The sequence below is a fragment of the Nannobrachium achirus genome (genome assembly GCF_963921795.1).
Source record: "Nannobrachium achirus genome assembly, chromosome: 13".
NCBI classification, from domain to species: domain Eukaryota; kingdom Metazoa; phylum Chordata; class Actinopteri; order Myctophiformes; family Myctophidae; genus Nannobrachium; species Nannobrachium achirus.
Window position 1 is genome coordinate 12,425,006 of NC_137833.1, and position 25,491 is coordinate 12,450,496.

A 25,491-nucleotide genomic window follows, 5' to 3' on the forward strand; every position below is an offset into this window, starting at 1 on the left:
TATGAGGTTTTTCCAGCTGACAGCAGTGCTTTGCACTTTATTCTTGAAAAAGAATGTGTGATACTACTGTTTCTGCATCGTGCACATCGGTGTGTGCGTGGGTATTGGGGAGCGTGCGTGCGTGCTTTAACTATTGAAAAATAGCAGATATACAAGCTCACGCTTGTAGACTATTTCAAATCCTTCTAAGGTTTTTTTGAAAAACCTTTGTTTCTATGTCAGTGGTGCTCAAACATTTTCATGTGAAGGACCCCAAAAATGATATGTATTTGGCCACGGACCCCCCATCTCAAAATATTTTGTTCCAGGGACCCACCAGAAGCAACATTTGAGTTACAAATGCAAATTTAAAAAATACATATATTGAAAGATTTTGCACACATTTTCACCACTTTTCAAAAATAGCAGATCTACAAGCTCACAGCGCGGCACCAAGTGCCGCTCTAGCCATTTTTCAATAGCTAAAGCATAAAATAATTAAGGCCCCTCCACCTTGGGCCATAGTAAGTCAGTCCCACTTTCCCCTCCCTTGTGACGCCCCTGCGTTTAACCCCCCAGTCAAATCCCAATCCTTTTTCAACCCGCGCTGACAGTATTGGGTTAGCCTCATCTGAAATCTTCGACTTGTTTAAACGGGTGTTTAAACGGGTGAAACCCAACATCCATCACAGTCGACAACACCACCATCATTTACTTGCACATTTAGTCCTGTTTGTGGAGTTTGAAAAGTCTTTCATTCTGCACAGACAACACAACAACAGCTAGAGTCACGCTGCAGTGATCCATCCCTCTCTCTGGGAGCGTTTATTTCTCTTTGGAGAGGATGAAGCAATCAAGAGTGAAGAGTGAGCACAGATAACACAATCAATAAGGCAGAAGTAGAAGTAAAAGTAGGCAAAAGCAAATTAGAAAATACTCCCGTAAAGTAAAGGTACCTCAAGAGTGAAGCCATTTACTGCGCTTTATATTGAAGAGCCCCAGAAGCCACGATCGTGTCCATGTTCATGTCCATGTTGTGGTAATTCACTAACTCCGGAAGTTAGACCCGGGGTGTTTACTTACAAAAAAGTGTTTCTAGGCGATCAAAGCGTTTTTTTTTTTTTTTTGGAAGTAGATTCTGAGATAAAGCCGTTTCTTTGCAGAAGCAATGAATAGGAGCCTATGGAGATTAGACCCATCCTGATGATGGTGGCCAAGTTTGGGGGGCGCTCTCCATTCCGACATGTCGCCACTCCGACATTGACTTCTTATTGTCTTATTGTCTTATTGAGTGGCAACACTTCCATAGAGGTTAGGTTTAGGGTTAAGGTCAGGTATAGGGTTAGTGTCATAATGGAGACATGCCGGAATGGAGACATGCAACCGCCAAGTTGCATCATGGGATATGACGTTTTTTTTCGCTCACTAGCGGCCGCCGCAGCGCCAGTTTACCTGGTAACCATGGTAACCAGCTAACACTTCCCTGGACGTGATAACGGGGCCGTGGTGTCTCACCGCTGGGCTTAAAGGTGATACACCATGCATTTTAAAAGTATTTATGTCATATTGTTTATGTCCCAAAAACGTTTTTCAAAAGGTTTGAGGCTAAATTACCACTCCTGAATAGAGAGCCTCTCTCATTTTTGAATGGCTCTCAGAGCATTTCAGCTGCAGTACCACCTTTGGCCTGAACTGCGCCCCCTCCCCCCTCCCCCCCAAAAAAAAATATAATTTTTTGAAAATGTTTTATTTTTTATTTTTTATGATGACGTCACAATCGGCAGATGACGTCACAATCGGCAGCAAATCTGGATAGCCTGTTTTGAGAACCCGTGGGATACTTTTAACCTTCGCCTTCTCAAAACCAGAGAAAGACACAACTGTCAGAAATGGGACTTTGTGAGGATAGAAGGTGCTAGTGGGACCCCAAAAAAAAGGCTTTAAAATAGGAAAAGTGAAATTTCATGGTGTATCACCTTTAAAGTTCAGTACTTGGGTACATGTATTTGATTACTTTACACCACTGCTGATAAGGATTAAAAGTTGTGAAATCCTCCTGGACGCTGGGGACTCCGCTCAGATAAGTACAGTATCTCGTCCCTGTCAGGCAGAAACCTCTTAACTATATTCGTATTCTAACTTTTTGTGTTTCCTTAGTAAACGAATGCCCTACTTGATCATACTACAGCGCCACACAAAAGCGCTGTGTTTTGAGCGTAGATCTGCTATTTTTATATATATATATATTTTTTTTTTAGTGGTAAGTAACTGTTTGGGACTTTTTCCACCCGACAGAGACGGTATAGGATGTGAGTGGTTAAGATGAGGCTAAAGTCTCTGCAGTGTGCCTGTGCTGCCAACAATGTTGTCGTGACCCCGAATCTCTTCAGCATCTGCTCCATTTAAACCTAAAAAAAACACTAAATGCGTCTCTTGTATAATAATGTCTATACTCTGAGGATTCTACAAGCCAGGCCCGGATCTACCATATGGGCACTTTGGGCATGTGCCCAGGGGCCCCTGGGCATCAAGGGCCCTCCAAGGTGAAATCAGAATGAAATAAATGATGTCCACCACCCTGCTGCAGATGTTATATTGGACCTACATGCCTACATATGCCTACAAAACATTTTGCGCGCACACAGGGGCGCTTCAGTGCCCAGGGGCCCTCTGAGGTGTTAATCCGGCCCTGCTACAAGCTCTCAGCGCATCGCAGCTTTTAGTTCTACTGGATCTCTTCTCCACTAGTCCCTCACTAACATTTTAGTCTAGTTTTTATTTGTTTGACGGAATTGTCAATAAAATATATTTAGTCATAGTTTTAGGTCGTCATAGCGTAGTTTTAATTTCGTTTTTGTTTGGTTTTCGTCAGTGAGAAAAGGTAGTCGGCGTAGTTTTAGTCGACAAGATCAACACTGTGTTCAGGTGAGCCCTGGTCCAGAAAAGGATGGGAGGAACCGCTGATGTGGAACCAATGTCAGTGTCTTCTGGTTGAATTCCCAGTTCCCTTCCTTCTGCATTCTCTTACATTTAGGCCTAGAATTATTGAATGCTTTAACCGGTGAAAAATAGCAGATATACAAGCTCACAGCGCGGCACCGAGTGCCGCGCTGCGAGCTTGTAGATCTGCTATTTTTGAAAAAGTCGTGAAAATGTGTGCACATCTTTGAATATATATATTTTCAAAGCGAACGTTTGTAACAAAACATTTGCTTCTGGGGTGGTCCCTGGAACTAGATATTTTGAGATGGGGAGCCATGGCCAAATACATATAATTTTGGGGGTCCTTCACATGAAAAGGTTTGAGAACCACTGACATAGTAGTCTCTCAAGAACAGACTAACTGAGCTCCAGTTAAGTGAAAAGGACCTTTTCTTTGACGATGGCTATAGCCAGATTGCTGACATAGAAACATAGGTTTTTTCAAAAAACCTTAGAAGGATTCAAAAGACATTCTAATTCAAATTTTCACGATTTTTCAAAAAATAGTAGATCTACAAGCTCGCAGCGCGGCACTCGGTGCCGCGCTGTGAGCTTGTATGTCTGCTATTTTTCAATAGTTAAAGCATAAAATAATGATACACAATAATGTGTACCCGTTCTAAATGGGTTTTAAGTGCTGACATCTTTTTTTCCAATGTCTCTCTCTTTGATCTTTCCCCCCCTTCCCTCTGGATAATGACCAATCTCCACGCTAACAGATCTTTTTTTATATTTTTCCCCCCTCGAATATCTTTGTGTGTGTGTGAAGACGAAAGACCCCTTGTTGACCATCACTCTGGGCGACTTCACCCACATCTTTGACATAACCCCGACCGGGATCGTCCGCCACCTGACGCTCAAGAAACCTGTGGACCGGGAGACGACCGGGAGCTACACCTTCACGGTACGTCTTTACCCTAAAAACCCCTAACGCCCCACAGCTCATTATCTATGCATAATTCATTTTTAGTGTTCATCCGTAATTGGAAAAGAGAGCGATTCCAATATGTCTGGCGAGTGATGTATGCCGTCACTGTCGAGCAGAAACCTTTTATTTCCAATTTTCAATAAAGCCTTGCTTCATCATATGAGACTGCCGCACAAAACTAGTAACAATAGCAGACCTACAAGAACACAAGTTTGCTTGTAGGTCGGCTATTTTCACTACTTTATTATTATATTTTTTTTAATGGTAAATACAAAAAGAACGGTTTTGGACGTACAAGGTTTCCACCCGACAACAACGAATCTACTGAACAGCACCTCTATCCAAAACGCTGTGCATTACATTCACCCATTCACACACATTTCCGTTCAGTATTGATCATGCATCATGTAGTTATATTATGCTGCGTGTCACACAGTGTAAAAGGCCTTGAGCTGAGCTGTGAGAGGCTTTTATTAGTAGTACACAGATAAGGTGTGGAATATGCCAGAGGCGTATGAGAGAGCACCACTTATTTGTTATGCGAACCAGAGGAGTAGGGAATGAGAAGATGTTGTTTTTTCCACTCTCTCTCTTTCTCTCTCTTCTTCATAATATTGTTGTACATACTGTAGCCATCAGCTTATAGTGGCCTTGGGGTGGAGTGTCCGCCCTGAGACTGAGAGGTCGGGGTTTGAATCCATGGTCGGTTCATACCAAATAAGAACATAAATGGGACCCAATGCATCCCTGCTGGGCACTCGGCATCAAGGGTTGTAAGTCCCTGTGACATGCTAGCGCCATGTCCAGGGGTTGTACTGTAAATGAAGCTGCCTCATGCATGCTACTGAAACAGGAGATACCCTACTATGGGCCACATGGCTTGAAGGCAACTTATCATCGTTGTCGGGTGGAAACCTTGTATGTCCAAAACCGTTCGTTTGTATCATTTAAAAAAATGAAACAAACTAGTGAAAACGCCTCGCCCCTGGGCTTTACTTCGCGAAAAAAACGTACAAAAACATTTGAAACTTGGAGGTACAAGGTTTCTGCCTGACAGTGACGTTATGAGACATTGGAGGGAGGTTCCATCATTCATTCATTCATTGCTTCTCAAAAAAAAAATAATAATAATAATAATCTTTTGACTTCCTTCTATCTGCTAAGCATGATCTTGATCGCGAAATTGCATGTTTGACCCCCATACCAACCCCCTCTTTCAAACATGGCAGCCATGTTTGTTTACACTTGAAGAAAACATAATGGCTGCTATATCTCATGAATGCCTGAAAGGATTTCCAAGCGGATTTCTTTGTTTGAAAGCTGTGAACGGCGTGCACACACGTGGTGCATGATCTGTGCATGGGCGTGCACGATCCGTGCGCTATGCATTACATGGCAGTACATGGAGAATTTGGCAGTTCAGCCTGAAAGTGGCCACTTTTAAAATGCAGCGAATTAGTTAATATTGAAACCTGAGTGGAGGTATGTTCAGAATCATCTGAGAGTCTTACTTTTCTGCTGTCCAACGCTCTCATTGTTGAGAGACATGTTTATTGTTTACCTCACATTTCAAGCACGTTGCTTTGTTGTTGACTTTTTTAAGAGTAGTGCTTGAATTCTTTTGTTGCGTGAAAATGTTTTAATTACACTGGATGATTAACCTCTTCATCAACAACCTGCATAATTGTTTGTTTTGAAGGAAACTTGAAAAGATGTGTGTGGGAGAAAAATCTGCTAATATCCCAATTATGTTACAAAATGCAGTAGGCCTATATAATGCTGCTTTATTATTTGATTAACCACAAGACTAAGTTGGATATTGATTCTAAATATCGTTTTTAATATATTATATTAAAAACGATATTTAGAATCAATATCTGACTGAGCATGACACTGGGGCAGTCATTTCGGAAGCCACTACTTTAGACCACAGTTTAAATTACTTTTTTTCTTTTTTTTCCTAAAATGTGATAAAGCCACAAAAGCATGTCATAAATATCAGGCTACATTTCACTTAAACGCCAGAGCTTAACTCTGCATGTAAATAAGACTTTTTTTTAATTAATGTGAGAGATCGGGACATAATTCTGTTGGTCCTCCCAAATTTAGAACTTGAATATCTCAAAAGTAGTATTTCAGCATGGCATCATTCTATAAGCCATATCTTCAAAACTGTTGGGTCAATCTCCACAACCAATATATCATTTTGTAGCTATGATTCCCAGCTTTAAAATGAAATGAAAAAATGAAAATGAAAAAAAAAAAAAAAAAAAAAAATCAATGACTAGCCGTCAGCCGCGCTGGGACACTAATGTTCGGTTAATTACCCAGCCTTTCATGTGGAACTAGATAGATCACTACCATTGTATTTCAGTAAGTCTACAGCAGTGGTTTTCAGGCAGCCAATGGTCCGGGGAACACCAGTGGTCCTTGAGGGGGTTCCAGGTGGTCCCCAGCTAAATGATGGAGAGTTGGTAACCAAAGGGACCCTTATAGGAGTTTTATATAGGCCGATGCCAGGCCATTTTGCCACCCTATCATACATTGAAGCTATATAGTGCGTATAGTGTTGATGTAAAGATTATTGATATTTTGATTTTATTGAATAGGTTCTTTGTTTACCTACATTTTTAGTTTACTACTTCTATGCATTTTATGTATTTTGTGCTGTCCTTGCTTATTGAAGGTCGCTATGGGCTAAGAGAGTCTGCTAAATGCTTAAATTGTAAATTGTACCTTTAACTCTTGAGAGTGTAACATGAAACCAAATGGTCCATTTGGTTTCATTGTTTATGCTCCCAAGAGTTAAATTATTGTTAAACGTCTGCATTACTTAATTTACAAGAAGTCTACACAATTTGAGAAGAATTGTAGAAGAATAGTTGTTTTGGTCAACGTTTGCCTGTTATCTCTCATATGGTACACATCAAATGGAGGTCCATGGCTCAAATGCTGGATCAATAATGGACCTTGATAAGAAAAAGTTTGAAAACCACTACAGGCATGAAGTAGGCTACCGCATTGGTTCTCAAAGTGGATTCCAGGAACTTTGTGGGTTCCTTTAGGCAGGGGTCTAAATTGACCCATATAAGTCTGTAACTCTTAACAGTATACAAATGGAACCAAGTGGACCCTAACCGGTCCATTTGGTTCCATTTGTATACTGTCGGAGTTAAGGGGAGACCTTGAAATGTAAAAGCTTTTGAAATACTGGGCTACTGTATTCAGAACTCATTCCGCTGCTCTTCCTACTGTAGGTAACAGTTGTCACGATTGATTTCAATTATTTGGATTCCATAGAAGTCAGCATGTCTTCTGTGGAAGCATGGCGCTCGCTGAACATAACGGATATACAAGCGCTAGTTTTGAAGTGGTCAAACTAGCAATAGAACGCAATGTTCAGAAGCAATCTCCCAGGAATCTTGAAGGTCTCGGATATATACTGTATATGAAAGCAAAGGTCAAAGCCAGAATCTGGGATTTCTTTGACCAGTACAAGTGCGCAGAGCACAGCAGCAACAGTTTCTTTTTCTTTTTTTGAAGAATGATAATACCTGGAACATGGAATCTTAAGTGGTGAGATTTTATTTCATCTCTATTGCATTGTGTGTCCTGCTAGGTCCTATAGACTCTACAGGCATGGCATGACATGCTGTATTCACTATTCAGAACTCCCCCGCTGTACTTTCTAAGAACTGAATCAAACATGAGATGGTGCAAACTCGCTGTACTGTATCAGATTATGCTCCCCGTCTCAACGTGTTCCAGTTTGACTCTTTAAGAGCTGTACAGTACAGCACAGGGTGTCCATGAACCACTGAACTACGTGAGTTTTTATAAAGTTTTTATAAAGGAATCTTTACCTACATTACCTGCATTCTACAAGCTTTTTTTTTTCCCAACGGGGGTAATTCTGCTTCCGCTGTTAACGGCAAGACGCCTGGCTCTCTGGAGTGACAAGCTCGTTTCGTACAGGCTTGCTCAAAGCGGACGACTGCTGCGTTCTTCTTAAGAAAACTGCTTTCTTTCTCCCCAGAGTTGTTCTTCCCGCCTGCATTAAAGAGCAGCCATCGGCAGGCATCGCTTAAGCCTACAATAGCCTCCGTGTGAGTGTTTCCCCAGGGGACGACGAACGCTGCTGCCGTGTTCTTTCTGCACACGGACCAAATACCGCAATGTAGAAATACTCTGTCGCAAGTAGAAGTCCGTGATTGAAAATGTACTTAAAGTTATACTATGTAACTTTTTTTCTAAAACAAATCTTAAAATTGTCCTAACTGTTAAATCGCTAAAGTTTTAGAACACCCACTCCGTTATTTTCAGCCCCTAAAGCCTTCTGTAAATATGTTTTCTATTATCCTGTCCGGTTTTCCTGGCAAAATTACATCATCCGTATACGTTGTGTATACGTTGGCCAATCACATCGTGGATCATACACACATGATACACTACCGGCCAATCACAGCGTGCTTGCCGTCTCTTCAGGAAGTAGCCTCCCTCAGCAACCAGTGTTTACAACTTTACATGGTGAAGGATTATTAACCTCTTACTCCCTAAATCCTGGCAAGAAAATTACGTTCTACCCCTCTTCTACGGATTCGTGTCGGTCGCGGTGGTTTGCGGCCACGCTCCGGTGGTCCGCGGCGACTCCGGGCGAAAAACGGCCGAAAAAAGCAATACCGCTACTGACCACTTGTTCAGCAACTTACACAGTATAGCTTTTTTTTTTTTTTTTTTTATAGCAAGGGTTCATATTTTAGATTTTAATTAGTGAAAAGAAAACATGAGTGTTAAAATGTTGTCATTTACAGCTTTCTATCGTTTTAGCATGCGTACAAGTGGCTAAATATGTATTTTTAGACACAACATGGCTAGTAACTAAAGTTTTCAAATAATTGTTGTGGAATAAAAGTACAATATTTGCCTCTGAGATGTAGTGCAGTAGAAGTGAAGTGAGAAATAATAGTAGAAGTGAGAAATAATTCCCTAAAGTAAAAATGTCTCAAAATACTGTACTTAAGTGCAGTATTTGAGTAAACGTACTTACTTGCTTTACACCACTGTGTTCTACTAGTTCTACTAGTTCTCAAATTGTGGACCCTCAAATTGATACATATTTGGCCACGGACCCCCACGTAAAAGGATGTTGTGCCAGGACCACCCATGAGCAAAGGTTTTGTGTTTAGGTATAGCTCTCCACTTCACCGACGTAGTGTTACCTTGGTCTGGTTTTCCGAGTTACTTTGCATTGTGATTGTTCTGGAAATGTCTTTCAATTTTTCATAATCAAACATAATGGTAAAGCCTGCAGGATTGGTGGTGGAAGCAGTTAGTGGTGATTTGTGCTGGAAAGTGTCAGACATACTTTTTTTTTTTGAGAGAGAGAGAGAGAGAGAGAGAGAGAGAGAGAGAGAGAGAGAGAGAGAGAGAGAGAGAGAGAAAAGTAAGTTACAGGTCCAACCCTAGATTGAAAAAGATTTGTATTTGTTGTTGTTGTTTTGTATACTGTAGATGTGTGTGTGTGTGTGTGTGTGTGTGTGTGTGTGTGTGTGTGTGTGTGTGTGTGTGTGTGTGTGTGTGTGTGTGTGTGTGTGTGTGTGTGTGTGTGTGTGTGTGTACATTGTTCATACACTGGAGTTGTGCGTGTGTGTGTCAATAATATGTGTGTGTAATGTATACTCCTTCACACACAGAAACATATATTTTTTGTCTGTGTGGAGGCGTACACATTATTTGCACAGCGGTGGAGCTGTGTGTCTTTGTGTACACTGTGTGTGTGTGTGTGTGTGTGTGTGTGTGTGTGTGGGTGTGTGTGTGTGTGTGTGTGTGTGTTTGTGTGTGTGTGGGTGCTTGTGTATGTGCAGTATAGTGGTACCATTATCATTGTCAGGTACAACCAGCAGGGAACCTTAGTATTGGAAGTTGGAACTACGTAAGTGAAGTACACATACCTCAGAACTGCACTTAAGTACAGTACTTGAGTAAATATACGTAGTTTCTTTCCACTACTGTCCAGGACACACTCATTGCCACAATGCCCCCCCTCTCCTCTCCTCTCCTCTCCTCTCCTCTCCTCTCCTCTCCTCTCCTCTGTTGCTTTGCGCGCAGAGGCGTCAATTGGGTATGGCAGAGGTATGCAGCTGCCATACCCTGGGTCCAGGGGGGGAAATAAAAGCTACTTTTAAATAGGCATGAATGTCTCTTTGTCTATCTGCGCTGGTTATTATGTTGTTAAATTACAGTAGAATAACTACAAATGCAAAATTTTACATAATGGTCACTTTAACAAGGTATTATAATTATATTCTCCACACTTGTATTCTCCCCAGCTTGACAAAATGGTATATTACCAGGTTCCGTTGTCAGCTGCACAGGTGCAATGCATTATTGTTAATTGTGGCACGTTTACTGTTGCCATACCTTAGCTTTTGCTGAACTGACGCCACTGCTCCCCTCCCCTCCCCTCCCCCCCCCCTCCCCTCCCCGCCAAGCTGAGATGATTTGTCACGTCATGTCAGGTGACGTGTTTGTTTGAGTGATTGCCATCCATTGTGGCTCTCACCTCTGTTGGTTGAGACGTGTCTGGAACCACTGCTGCTGTCATAATATTCAGTATGTCAAGGACAGGACGGTGCCCGGTGCAGATCCGTTTGGAGCAGTTGTTTCTCAAACTTTCACATTTCTCAAGGTATCCCCTTAACTCTGACAGTGTACAAAATGGAACCACATGAACCTGTTAGGGTTCATTTGGTTCCATGTTGTACACTGCCAGAGTTACAGACTTGGATGGGTCGATTTAGACCCCCTAAAGGACCCCACAGAGTCCCTGGAATCCACTTGGTTTAGAGCTACTGTATATTTGATCTAATGCTTATGCTGCTTTTGAATTTGAATCCAGAAAAGTTAAACTAACGGTTCTGGACATAATGACCCTGTGTTCGAATACATTTCTATTTTTATACAATCTATAATGTTGGATATTACTTAATAAAACATTATCACGTTTTGACATGTACAATCTTTGGATGTTCAGGCCATGCACTAAACAGATTATTTTCTTTATTGGTCAAGGTCATAGTGCATGGTCAGACTTCAGCCCGATGTGTATGGGTCATTATTACCAGTGACTGACCCCTACAGAGTATGCTGCGCGGGGGTGTAGAGCATCTACTGTATATCAGTGCTTTCCTGCTCTGTGCGATATTTGACTTCTATGCAGATCCACCATGCATTTGGTTCCATTTGTACACAATCAGATTTGCAGACCTGAACCATTTTGAACCCCCAGGAGGAACCCTGAAGCCATTGATTGAATACTTTATTGGTCATAAATGTAAGCACTACAAGGTTCTGGGGAATGGTTTCCATTGTGGTGCTACCGTATGTATTCAATTCATCAACGTAGCATACAAATTACACAAAAATACATATCACCAACAAATATAAAACACTCTCCATCATCATTATCCAAAAACATTTTAAAATAGTTTTAAGAAAATATTTTAGTAAAAGAAATTCATAAAATCTGAGCATGTACATCTGCTATTTTTGAATAGACAAGGTATAAAATAATGTCATCAATTCAGTTTAGCTAAAATATAAAATGATATGCTTCAAGTCTCTTTGAGGTTATGATGCCTCTCAACCCATGCTTTACCCATGATTTTAGTCTTAGTTTTTAGTTTTTTTTTAAGTTGATTCCTTCTTGTTTCTTTTATGTGAAGCGACTACTATAGTTACTTAACCCCACTGAGTCTGCCATCTCCATAAGAGAGTCTGCCTCCTACTAACGTAGACTTGTTGTTACAGTATCTAGACAGAGAGGCAAACATGTCATCTCCAATCCAACATGACGATTTTGGGAGAAAGGCAATATACTCAGCTCAGCAATATACTCAGATTCTTGTTGTTTTTTTCTTTCTTTGTTTTATTTCCCTCTCCCTGCTGCTGTTGTTTGCTGTTGCTCGCCTACACTGAATTTCTGAATTCCCATTCTGTCCGTTTGAACTTTCTCTTCCAAAATTGGAGCCAAGGCAGCATCGATTTTTAGATCAATTTGCACGCTCAATTTGCATCAATTTGAGTGAAAGCACTTTCACTTTGCTATGTTTAAAAGAAGAAAAGTATATATAACTTTTGCATAATTTGTCTCTGTCGGGTGGAAACCTTATACGCCCCCAGAACTGTGGGTCCGCATCACAGCATCAGTGTGCCGACGGGCCGGTATTCAGACACTAAAACTAGCCCTAACTCTAACCCTAACCCAGGGGTGGGCTGGGCATCTGGCATACAGGGCATTTGCCCGGTGGGCTGGTAGGCTAGGGGGCTGGGGGGGCTGGTGTAAAAAAAAGAGAATCGTCCTAATTCTGCCCTGCAAGCATTGTTTCAGAGTCTCAGTTTGGTGTCTGTGTCATGCTCTAGTACATTAGCCTATAGCCTACTGTATATTGAGCAATCAAATACAACTTGTTTGTCCAATTCTCAGATCAATATGCTTATTTTCCATTCATTAGCTAACTGGCCAATGTTCTGACACATTTTGGCACTAATCATGTTCATACTCTGCTTGTTGGTGGTGAGAACTGTATGCTAACTTATACAATTTATGGATTGTGTAGTTGTGTAGTTATCATTTGTTGTCTGTAAAAGTTGTGGTATTAAACGCTGCTGCCCTCGACCCGACGAGAGAAGATACTCGTTAGAGTATCTTCGCACGCGCTGGTTGTGGGGGCTGGTCTGGCCAAGATGCCAGGGCTGAATATTAGTCCCAGTCCGTCCCTGCCCTAACCCTAAACTTAACCTCAGTAACCGTGACGAGTATCTAACCTGCCGACGCTAGTCGGAACAGCAGCCCGTCGGGATAGTGAGCGGACCCCCAGAACTGTTAGTTTTCAGGATTTAAATTACAAATAACAAACATCAATAGTAGCAGATCTACAAGCTCGAAACGTGTCACTTCACACCATGTTTGGAGCTTGTGGATCTGCTACTTTTGTTTCTGGGCCATATGACTTCAAATCAATGCCACAGTTTTTTAAACTTCTGCCCTGATTCCAGTTACTGAACAATTCTTTAATTAGGCTATAATTGTTTTTAAATAGTCGATCTACAAGCACACAATGAGTCGCGCCATGATGCGTTGTGAGCTTGCACATCGGCTATTTTCTCTATTTTTGTACAACACCATGGTACAACAAAGTATAACAAAGGGTTGAGTGGTTAATCACAGTACATCAATCAAGCTTCTCGGTTTGTTGATTACCTTACATGAGCAAGATAAAGTGAGTTATTGGTTCTTCTAAAAATCGTTTAGCCTCATCCTGCAATTTCTTTGTTTGTCTCCTCTCTGCTCCCGATTCTTTTGCCTCGTTCTTGGGGCCCATTTTTCCTCACTTCTTACCGGAAGGGGAGGCAGCGATAGAATCTCAAAATGAAATGCACGCTGCTCACTCATCCGTGGGCACACAACTTGAGGGTGCATGCACATCGTGATTATTTAGGTGGGCGGTACATATCCGCGTTGGCTTATCTTATTGCCTACAGCGATCTAACGCTAAGGTGTCTATAGCTTTACCTGGTATCCTTTAGTTTTAGACGGCGGTGGCTCAGGACGTATAGAGCGGCCGCTTGGGAACCAGTTCGATCCTGGGCTCCTCCAGAGTTGGTGTCAAAGCGTCCTTGAGCAAGAAGCGTGCCTGTTTTTCATGCAAGGCTATGTCATCCTCCCCCCACCTTTGCTTCCCAACCCCTCTCATTCCTCTGCCTCGACACTGAACCTGTATTGCTCCTGGTGAGCAGGTTGGTGCCTTTTTTTAAGATTTGTTTTTGGGCTTTTATGCCTTTATTGATAGGACTGACAGGAAATGGGGGGGAGAGATGGGGAGCAACACGCGGCAAAGGTTGTCCGGATCGGGAATCGAACCGGCGACGCCGCCATGCATCCATGCTTATGTGGCAATGTGTTATGCGCCTGGACCAGTAGGACAGCAGGCGCTCCAGGCTTGTGGTCTTGCATAGTTTCCTCCGCCATCGGTATATGAGTGTGTGTGTGTGTGTGTGTGTGTGTTTGTGCGCGTGTGTGCGTGCGTGCGTGCGTGCGTGCGTGCGTGCGTGCGTGCTTGGGTGCGTGCATGCGTGCGAATGAGTTAGTGGTGGGCAAAACCGTTCATTTCAGTGAACGAATCATTACGTTCATGTTCATGTAATGATCCGTTCAAATGATTCGTTCACGTTCATCGTTAAGTAGCGCAATCGTCCTGTGAAGAACATTATTGCCGGAGCATTTCTATTACGTCGCGAGTACAGCCTGCCCTCCCATCCTGTGGGCCGAGGGCTATTTGGGGGAAGGGACGAAAGCGTGAACGTAACAGTTTAAGGAAATTAACGAATCATTCATGATTCGTTCTTGTGAATCGTTCTCATGAATCAATCACAATCATTGTAAAGCGCCCCATTTAATGCACCAATTAACATTTACCATTTATTTTTAAAATGTACAAAATTCTATTGAAGGACAACTTTGCCCTAAATAACATCTGGGCTCATTTTCCTACTTATTGATCCAAATTTACTGTCCATGGGGTATATTAGGCAGACATGCCCCTGTTGTCCAGTTTCCCCAGCAGAACCCAGCAGCTCTCATAGAGTGGAGCCTATAAGCCTATCACCTTTAAACTCTTTGTTGTGGTCAAAAGTGTTTTTTTTTTTTTTTTTTTTTTTCATTTTTGTGTTACTAGATGTCATTACAAACATATCCATGCCATCGTTGTCCCACATGAGTCGCCACACTCTGCTAAACAGATGTTATGCTGTTATGTTTTTTGCTAAGTCCCAGAAAAGACACACTGTGATTGGCCAGAACAGTCACTTTGATTGGCAGTTGTGCCGAATACTCCCTTCAAAACATGATTTATAGGATTGTGGTGGCCTGTGTGGGACAACCAAGGCATGGATATGTTTGTAATGACAACTAGTAACACATTAATGAAAAAGAAAATCACTTTTGACCGCAACAAGTAGTGTAAAAGAGATGGGCTTATAGGCTCCATACTACTAGTAAGACCCCTCAGGGTGACATGCGACCTCGAGGTTGCGCCCATTTTTGGCCGTCTGGCCAGTGATGTATATCGGACCAGTTACCCATATAGGCATTCCCATATGAAGTCCTGTTAGATATGTGCTTAATGTTGATGACATCAGGGATCTCCAAATATGGGCATAAAGGGGATTCTGTTAGAATGGTTCCCATGACATCACAACATACCGGTACAATATATTTTATGCCCATACATGGAGATCCATATCTGAACCAGCCACACAGATATGGGCCATGTCTTGGTCATCTGGCCAGTGATATATATCGATGACATCAGGGATCTTCATATATGGGCATAAAAGGGATTCTGGGGAATACCCATATATACTTTTACATAGGTATTGTCACCTAGTGATATCACCTGTGATGTCACAGTGATATGTCAAGGGAACCAACCCATAGACTGTAAAAATGTGTACACACACGGAGACAAGCTGTGACATTTCTCATGGTAAACTGCGACCTTCGGTCGCAATAAGAGCTGCGGGGTTCTGCTGTGGGGAAAGTGGACAACAGGGGCATTTCTGCCTAACAGACCCCATGGACAGTCATTTTGCATCAATACAAGTAGGAAAATGAGCCTAGGTGTTATTTAGGGCGGAGTTGTCCTATAAGATAGCACGTTATTTAGGTGCCGGCTACATGAAGCTGGATATTTCTGAATCTAGACATTTTTTGGTGCTGTTGGGGCTTGCAGCCACACGAAGCTGGATATTTCGGCCGCGAAACTGGATATTTTTTAATCCGGATAAATAGGTGGAGACATTGAAAAATATCCGATTCACTGGATCCGTGTAGACAGGGAACCCGGATCTCTCTGAAGACTTGACTGTGTGTGTGCTTGTTAGACCTATACATCTTTGTCGTGTGGACCTAGATATTGTTCTATGTGGATATCTGAAAAACCGGGATATATGAAATATCCAGCTCAGTGTGGACCTAGATATTTTTCTGTGGATATCTGAAAAAACGGGATATATGAAAAATCCAGCTCTGTGTAGCCATGGCCTTAGACAGATGCAGATTTCGTGGTTTACCTGGTTTCTAGAAGGCAGTACACTCTCTCTGCATTCTACATATGGGATTACCTTCGATCGTATCGTTAAAGTTGCTCTGGATAAGAGCGACTGCGGAATGCCTACATTGGCCAATGTAAATTGTGACGTTCTGTCTCCCGTGTTGGCAGATGATGGCCTTTGATGGCATGCAGCAGAGCGGCCCCGTGACGGTCAACATCCTGGTGATGGACGCCAACGACAACACGCCCATGTTCCCTGAGGTGTCCTACACCATCGAGGTGTTCACCGACATGCAGCAGGGAGAGACCGTGCTACAGGTAATCTGTCACTATTTTATGCTTTAACTATTGAAAAATAGCAGATCTACAAGCTCACAGCGCTGCGAGCTTGTAGATCTGCTATTTTTGAAAAATCTTGAAAATTCGAATTTTGACCCGATTCTATAAGTGTCTTTTGAATCCTTCTAAGGTTTTTTGAAAAAAACTATGTTTCTATGTCAGCAATCTGGCTCGCCATCGTCAAAGAAAAGGTCCTTTTCACTTAACTGGAGCTCAGTTAGTCTGTTCTCGAGAGACTACCATGTGGTATTTCAAACCATTTCATGTGAAGGACCCCCAAAAGGATATGAATTTGGCCACGGACTCCCATCTCAAAATATCTAGTTGCAGGGACCACCCAGAAGCAAAATTTGAGTTACAAATGTTCGCTTAAAAAATACATATATTCAAAGATTTGCAAATATTTTCACGACTTTAAAAAAAAATAGCAGATCTACAAGCTCGCAGTGCGGCACTCGGTGCCGCGCCTTGAGCTTGTATATCTGCTATTTTTCAATAGTTAAAGCGTTAAATAATGTTAGGCCTAAATGGGTTAAACTGATCAATAGCGCCAATAGTACACAGTGGTGGACGGAAGCTACTATAGTATGATTTATTTTATTTCTTTATACGTTAATGCATTGGTCTTCAACAGGGGGTCTGGGACCCCTAGGGGGTCCTCAGAGTTATTACAGGGGGCCGCCAAATCTTTGTGTGATACGGTAGGATAATTCTTTCAAATTAACAACTTGATTCCTCGCATCCCTATTCTTAGGAGAACTTTAGCCAGGAATAGCAGATCTACAAGCTCTCAACGCCTCGCACTGAGGCGTTGAGAGCTTGTAGATCGGCTATTTTCGACAAATACGTTTGGTGTAGAGGTAAAAAAGAGCAGAGCAAGTACACAGTGAAAGGTCAAGTTTACTAAGTATCAACGATTTAAGTGGTTAAATGTCTGAAAAAAAATAAAAAAAACACATTAACATGAATCCAACATAGACTGATGGCAGTGCTGTCAAACAAGTCTATGAGTCTATCTATGAAATCGACGAAAATCTGCATCACACATTTAAACAATATGCAGTGGGGGTCCCTGCTTCATCTCTCTCTCTCTCAGCTAAGGGGTCCTTGGCCTGAAAACGTTGAAGACCCCTGAGTTAATGAATTGCTTTGAATTCTGATTGTACTCATTGTAGTCATTGTACGGAACTTTTAGGCCGAGATACTTATCCAATCAGGAGAGAGAACTCACACAGGACAGAAGATAAACAAGTGAATTTGGAACAAAGAAATGACTAAAAAAGTTTTTAATTGGAACACTATAAAATTGAATGTGATGAATGGGTGCTTTCTCCTGATTGGCTGAAGCCACCCACATGAAAATGTAGTTACTGTTACAAACACTCTGACAATACAGTGATTTAACACACACACACACACACATACACACACACACACACACACACGCACACACACGCACACGCACACGCACACGCACACACACACCTGTAAACGGTGTGTACGCACGCACTACGCAGCACAGCAAACATGCTCAAATCCAATCAGCTCAAAGAATGGAATCCAATGCCGTGTTGACAAATCTCTCTCTCTGGGAGAGTGTGTTCAGGGTGGTGACTGCACCAGCACGGTGTCATCATGGATGTCCAGGGATTACAGTTAGTTTACCCAATAGATCAGCTGTCTGGACTAATCCACTGAGTAGGGTCAACACCACGCCACTGACCGGCATCACTCCATACTTACTATTGAACAGCGATGGAAAGTAACTAAGTATAGATTAGATTTACTTAAGTACTGTACTTAAGTCATTTTTTAAGGTATTTGGACTTTAACCGAATATGTCCAATTTCCAATACTTTTACGGCTACTCCACTACATCTCGGATCCAAATATTGTACTTTTAATCACTACATTTATTTTGAAAACGTTAGTTACTACTGTAGTTACTTTGTATATTGATTATTATTACAAAACATATAACCGCTTCAGTCCTATATCGTCATTTTTGAGCGGAAACCTCGTATGTCCAAGTTTCAAATTCGTACGTTCTTTCCTAAAGTAAAGCCCTGCTTCATCATACAAGGCGGTCGCACAAAAGTAGTGAAAACAGCAGATCTACAAGCACACAACGCCTTGTGCCGCGAGGCGTTGTGTGCTTGTATATCGGCTGTTTTCACTAGTTTAAATCATTTTTAAAATGATAAATGTAAAAGAACGGTTTTGGACATACAAGGTTTTCACCCGACAACGACGATATACATTTTGGCCTTTTGAAAATATCCGATCTACAAGCTCACAATGTGAATTCTAAAACTAAATCACAATTTAATTTAAAAGACTAGGACTAAAACAACATCAAACTGTGCTGTCAATAACACCGCTCCCGCTGATCTCAATGTCTGAGCTGCAACGTTGTATCATTGATCCTCTTCATTTGCTTGTCTGGTATTTGGTAAACAGAGCATGAACTTATAGACGTGACTCAGTCCATCGGCTTGCGCTGCAGCACAGCCCCTCATAGAAAAGAGGGGGGAAAAAAGAAGGAATAAAAAAAGTCAGCCACTGAAAAGGTCGAGTTTAATCTGTCCTAAAAGTCTGTTGTTTTTTCTTCCCTCCCTGAAATGAGGGCCAGTGAGGTCGCAGAGCGGGCCGATACAGTATGACCGCTTAACCGATTTCTCTAAGCCTTTTCTAGGAGCCTGGGGGCTCCCGGGGGAATAACACACTCAACTTGATGCTACAGCTTTTTCATGTCTCCCTAAAGTCGTGGGGGCAGTCAAACGGAGAGCTCCATGCACTGCGTTACAGTTTCAACGCTGTGCAGATAAGCTGCTACAGTACAGTACTTTTTTATTTATTTTTTATAACTTTAACCCATTTTTTTTTTATTGATTGAATTGATCGAAGAATTTATTAGAAGTTTGCAATAGAAAAAAGTACAGTTTCATGACAGCACAAACTGGGTCCCAGTTAAAATATGTTTATTTTGGGGGTCCCCACTTAAAATAGGGTTATTTTGGGTGTCGCCGCCTGAAAAGGTTGAGAACCACTGCACTACAGCACGACAGTATACTGCTGTCTTCACCGTATTGGAGTAAATGTACTGTGTTACTCTCCACCACCGCAGATAAAAAGGAGCTACAGTTGCTAAACAGTTATGAGGTTCCGACGTGTACAAACGGCAGGATGTTGGAGAGTCAATTTGCCGGAAGGAAAATCACTGGCAGCTTAATTAATTTGACAACCCGGCATGACATGGGGCGCGTGCATCCCGCTATCGCTGTTTTCCAGCAACTGGTATATCTAATGGAGATCTGATAATCCGCTCCGCCATAATGGATGTACATCCTCCTTCTAATGACATCAAAGGTGGAGAGGCGTGAATATCTGAAGCTGCCGCATCGCCGCTGTCCGGTGGAAACCTTGTATGTTCCGATACTGTGGCTTTTCAGGAAATGTTGTGCAAACGGATCCAGTGCAGTTATCATTTTGTCCAGGGGTCTTCACCATTTTCAGGCCAAGGACCCCTTAGTCGAGAGAGAGAGAGATGAAACAGGGACCCCCACAACCCATAAATTCCAGAGTTTCATCGTTTGACAGCACAATCAGCAGTTTATTTCCGATTAATGTCAGTTTGTATTTTCAGATATTTAACCACTTGAACCGTCGATACTTAATAAACTTGACCTTTCACTCTATACTTGAACTTGTACTTTTTCCCCTCTACACCAAACCTATTTGCCGAAAATAGCCGATCTACAACGCCCCGTTGTGGGCTTGTAGATCTGCTACTTTTGGCAAAAGTTCTCAGAATATGGACGCTAGGGTTCAAGGGGTTAAAGGAGAAGAAAAGCTTCTATCAGACAAAGATTTGGAGGACCCCCTGTAGTAACTCTGAGGACCACCTAGGTCCTGACTCAGTTCTGTGTGTTGTCTGTTGTATCTTACCGGCTAACCTGCCAGAGAGGAGCCCCCACCGGGAGGACGTTCGTACCGTAAAAACGTACTATGAAAAAACACTCCTTGCAGCCCATATAGACGCTCGACAAAGTCTTCTAAAGATCTGCTCTCTTTCAGTACTACGATGAAGAATGGCATTAATTTACAGTTAGGACCCCAAAAAAAAAAGAACGTACTCTCTAGGTCGTCCTCAGACGAGCCTTCCATCGTCGCTTCCAGTCGTCCCGGTTCTCCATACATCCAGCCAGCTTGTTGGTGCTTTGCACTCCTGCGTCATTCTTGAGTACATCCACATATCGTCACTGTCGGGCAGAAACCTTGTATCTCCAAGTTTCAAATGTGTACGTTCTTTCGCAAAGTAAAGCCCTGCTTCATCATACAAGGCCGTCGGACAAAAGCAGTGAAAACAGCTGATCTACAAGCACACAACGCCTCGCGGTGCGAGGCGTTGTGTGCTTGTAGATCGGCTGTTTTCACTAGTTTAAATCATTTTTAAAATGATAAATGCAAAACGAACGGTTTTGGACGTACAAGGTTTTCACCCGACAACGACGATATGTTAGTGTGGGACCGGGATGTCCAGTTTACTGGCTGGCAGCTCTTGGTGTCTTGACAGTGTCCTGCAAGTCTCATTCTCCTGGCTGCTGTGGAGATACAAGGTTTCTCCACAACAGCATGTTGTCAATTGGTTTGAATCGAAACCCTTGTTTTTATAAAGGTCACTCTTGGTCTTCCGTTTTCTTTTTTCTTTTTTTCCTTTTCAAGAAAGGACAAAGGTGCTCTTGTACAATAGCTGCTGGAAAAGGTCGCTCGCTTTGTACACACAGCATGCAGCATGTTTACCATTAGCCAAATGCCAGCCGTTTGTTCTTTGGTTATGCAAGAGAGTGTGGTACTGTACTTCCATAAGTTAATAGCAGGTGCTTGTCGGGATGGCGGGGTCCCCAGTTCAAATATGATTATTTTGCACAGCCTGAAAAGTTTGGGAGCCTCTGGCTTAGAATGTGTGACGTACGTGTGCGAAGTGTAAAGTTGTTTTCAATTTTTTTTTTGGAATGCATGGTTTTAAGGTCATGATGGCTTGGTTCCAGGGTTAAAACAATTTGAAATTGTTTTGTCTGCTCGTACTTTGACTCAATTACTGGGCTTGAGTACTATGTAGGGTTGGGATCCAGAAACGAAGGGCCCAGAACCATCACATTTTGAACCGTTTCCGGAACTGCTTTCATCACAGTGCCAGAGCTGCGTTTGCAGTGGTTCTTAGACTTTTTTTTATTTCAAGGACCACCATAGCTCTGAGAGCGTAGAAATGGAACTGGGTCCATTTGTACGCTCTTAGAGTTACAGACCTGCAAGGGTCCATTTTGGACCCCCCTATAGGAATTGTTAAAGGGAACCGCTAAGGAATTGGAATCATTAACTGTTTTACTGCTACTGCCCCATTTCTCTGTGTTGCGTCGCGCCAATACGGCCGTTCGTTCGTTTACCTTGTTGATGTCCGTAAGCTGATGAGGGGTCGCGCCGCCGTGTACTGTAATCACATCGCCCGCAGTGATGGTCTTAAAAATCCCTTATGCGTTAACATCAACGGAGACCAATTCTCTTCCGTGTTGATTTCTCTGGCCCTGTGGCTCTGTGGCCAGAGACTGGTCTCAATGGATGGCAACACATAACGGCCAAATTCACATTAATTCTTGCATGACGCCGCCCTCTGCTGCCTGGTCTGCCAAAGTGCATGTTGCACAATCAAAAAAAAAAAAAAAAAAAAAAATGTCTATCTATCTACTATAACGTCGCAAAGGTAAGCCGCTTTTTGCTGGCGCCAGACCCAATAAATAAATAAAACATCTGACAGTAAAAGAGTTAAAATCCTAATGGTTCCCAACACTGGTTCTATTGTCCACCACTGATTCCCTGTCCCTCTCTCTCTCTCTGTCCTTCTCCCAGTTGAGCGCAACGGACGTGGACGAAGGACTCAACGGCCTGGTGACCTACACCATCGTGACCGGTGCCCAGGGAGACTTTGTCATCAATAACTTCACCGGGCGCATCACCGTGGCCCAGGGGGTCATCCTCCAGGTGGGGAGGTCCTACGCGCTCACCGTCAGGGCTTCGGATAACGCACCGGGAATCCAGCAAAGGTACAATTCGCTCTGTCCTGCTTATCTCTCCCAATCCTCTTTTCTCCTATTACTGCTCCTGATATTTCTAATATTTTCCCCCCCAGAACATTCTCTCATATTATTTATTTGTAAAAGGGACACGGACAGACAGATACAGAGATCTCCATATATGGGCATGAAATGGATGCAGACAGACAGATACAGAAATCTCCATATATGGGCATGATATCTCCATATATGGGCATAAATGGACACAGGCAAACAGATGGTCAAAACGGGTCCTATGACAACAGTTATAATGGGGTTTGCATTAAAGGGTGGGGCATTAATTCCCTATTTACACCGTTCCGAAGAAATAGAAAGGGGGGGAAACCGCTTGTTTTTCCACATATATATTATTTTATTTTTATCACAGATGCCTATGTCTTGTAAGGCAGTCTGTCTTGGAGTTCCAGTAACATTGTTTAACTATGAATTTCTTAAATTAGCCTTTCATTATGTTTTGAAACACATTATTTGAGTTGCCAACTTTAAAAACAGCAAGACTCCCTAATCGGGAGATAAGCGACCGTCAGGTCGCAGCGTGATTTGAAAGCAAAATGTGTAGGAGCAGTGTCCAAAAAAGTGTTTGAAAAAATCGTCCTGATGGTGGAGCTATATGGGAGAGATCCATGTTGATGACATGAGTGTAGACATATTGTGTACCGATTTGCATGATTTTAGGGCAAAATCTGTAGGAGAAGTGTCCCAAAATGTGTTTGAAAAAAATCGTCCTGATGGTGGCGCTAACAGATCCATGTTGAAGAAATGAATGTAGAGCAAGTGTGTACCGATTTGCTTGATTTTAGATCAAAATTTGTAGGAGTAGTGTCCAAAAAATTGTTTTGCAAGAATCGGCCTCATGGTGGCGCTAGAAGAGGGTCATGTGAGAATTGATGGGTGACTGACTGACTGACTGACTGACTGACTGACTGACAGACTGACGGACAGCTGGTCGAGGTTTTGATAGTAACTACGACCTGGCGGTCGCAATGACCCGTCGCCCTTCCCTGTTGGGTTTGATGTGGTTGGATGGATGTGTATTCTTTGTACAACCTTTTGATACACAATCATGTCTGATTCAATCTGGTTTTCATCAGACTCTGTGTAGTAAAGTCTCACTGGTAATCAGCGCTACTCGTTTAACATCATCTATCTTTTTGTTTCAACTGAACGCCCGTGCATGCAGACTGGCTCATTGGTTCATTTATCAGTGGCACGGGAAGCACTGGTTTGGCTGAATAATGGAAAGGAGGAGGGGGAAAAAAGCAATAAAACAAAAGGCTGACAGGCTCCGGGATAATTTGTTTGTGAGTCAAACAGCAGATGGCCTCTTGTTTTGCCCGAACATGGCAGCTGTCTTTGTCTCGTTTCTTTTAATCACTTCCAATTATTTGTTTCACTAAACATTCCTTTTAATCATTGTAGTAGTTGTTTGATGCGTCGCCCCCTCCTTGTCTTGTCTTGTTAAAGTCAACAACTTTTAGTTTTTCTTTCTGTAAAAGCACCACCCTTCAGAGTCAATAAGACAGTGTATTTTGTTGCCAATACTTTAACTCAAGTTCCCTTTTGAATACATGGGCTTTTACTCGTAACATTGTTACTTTTATATCGTCTCTGATATCGTCTCATTCCGGCCAAAACTGTTACCTTTCAGGATTCAAATTCAAATGCATCAAAAGTAGCAGATCTATAAGCTCAATATGCTGCATACGCTGTAGTATGATCAAGTAGGGTTTACGAAAGAAGTAATCCACAAAATCACAGCGGAACCGGAATACAATAAACTCGCGTTTGTTTGTCAAAACAGTGGATTTTTCAATCGACCATAACTATGGATTGCAAGGCCCAAACGAGTCACGTTTTCTTTTCACGGAAGCACACAAAGTGTGTCTGTGTCCGTGAACGATCGGGGGATCGATCGGAAATTTGAAAGATATGCTTGAAAAGGTAAGGAAAAATGAAAGATAGCTATCAGTGGTTAGTAGTTTGGTCAGTGAAAGAGTTAAAGGACAACTTTGTTTTTTTACAACATGGCTTCATATTTTAGATTGTAATTAGAGAAAAGAAAATATGTGTTAAAATGTTTTCATTTACTGCTTTCTATTGTTTTAGCAATTCTAGTCTTTTGATCGTCGTTGGGGACATGCGTACAAGTGGTTAAATATGTCTTTTTAGACACAAAAAGCCAGCATTGTCTTTGTTACTATTTACACCAGCCCCCATAAGTCACATCTGGCCATGAAAGATTGCAGTGCATCTTGGGAATGGGCTTCTTGTGTCTAAAAAAGACATATTTAGCCACTTGCATGCATGCCCCATCTTTTCTTTTCTCTAATGACTATCTAAAATATGAACCCTTGTTGTAAAAAAACTAGACCAGGTCAACCTGGTTGTGCCAGACCCCGGTTCTGCCAACCCTCTGGGCTTATAAATTTAATGGTACATTTATAGGCTGTCTGTCCCTTTATAGGCTGTCTGTCCCTCCCTCATGCGGTTCTGCCAACCCCCTGTCTGTCATCATCATTTATGACATCATGCCTTTTGTAGGCATGTCATCATCATGTCATCATCATATATACCCTTTATATAGAAAACCCGGACAGACCGACATTTGCTTATGTAGGCCTACCCATTTCATGGGTCTGGCAAAAACAAAGTTGTCCTTTAACCCATTTAGAACGGGTACACATTTTGTGTATCATTATTTTATGCTTTAACTATTGAAAAATAGCAGATATACAAGCTCACAGCGCGGCACCGAGTGCCGCGCTGCGAGCTCGTAGATCTGCTATTTTTGAAAAGTCGTGAACATTAGAATTTTGACCCGATTCTATAAGTGTCTTTTGAATCCTTCTAATTCTAGGCCTAAATGGGTTAAAATATTGAGATAAGAGGTTTCTGCCCGACAGCAACGATATAGTGCCATTGCCTTAGGACCAGTCAGTCTACTTGCACTGCTTGCTTCTTTTTCTCTTTTTTCGTGGCACACAAAGCGCTCTAGGTCACTGTGGAATAGGTATTAGTG

At 42.2% G+C, this 25,491-nt stretch overlaps 1 protein-coding gene across 1 annotated transcript in view; it reads left to right on the forward strand.

The window, feature by feature from the left end:
* Positions 1-25,491, forward strand: part of LOC308296680 (protocadherin-15-like) — a gene marked incomplete at both ends in the record, with an annotated part of 437,702 nt that overhangs the window by 151,631 nt on the left and 260,580 nt on the right. The window contains 3 exons of the mRNA XM_080740008.1: positions 3,731-3,865; positions 16,171-16,320; positions 22,249-22,442. Coding sequence (XP_080596134.1) covers positions 3,731-3,865; positions 16,171-16,320; positions 22,249-22,442 — 479 coding nt within the window. The remainder of the gene's footprint in view (positions 1-3,730; positions 3,866-16,170; positions 16,321-22,248; positions 22,443-25,491) is intronic.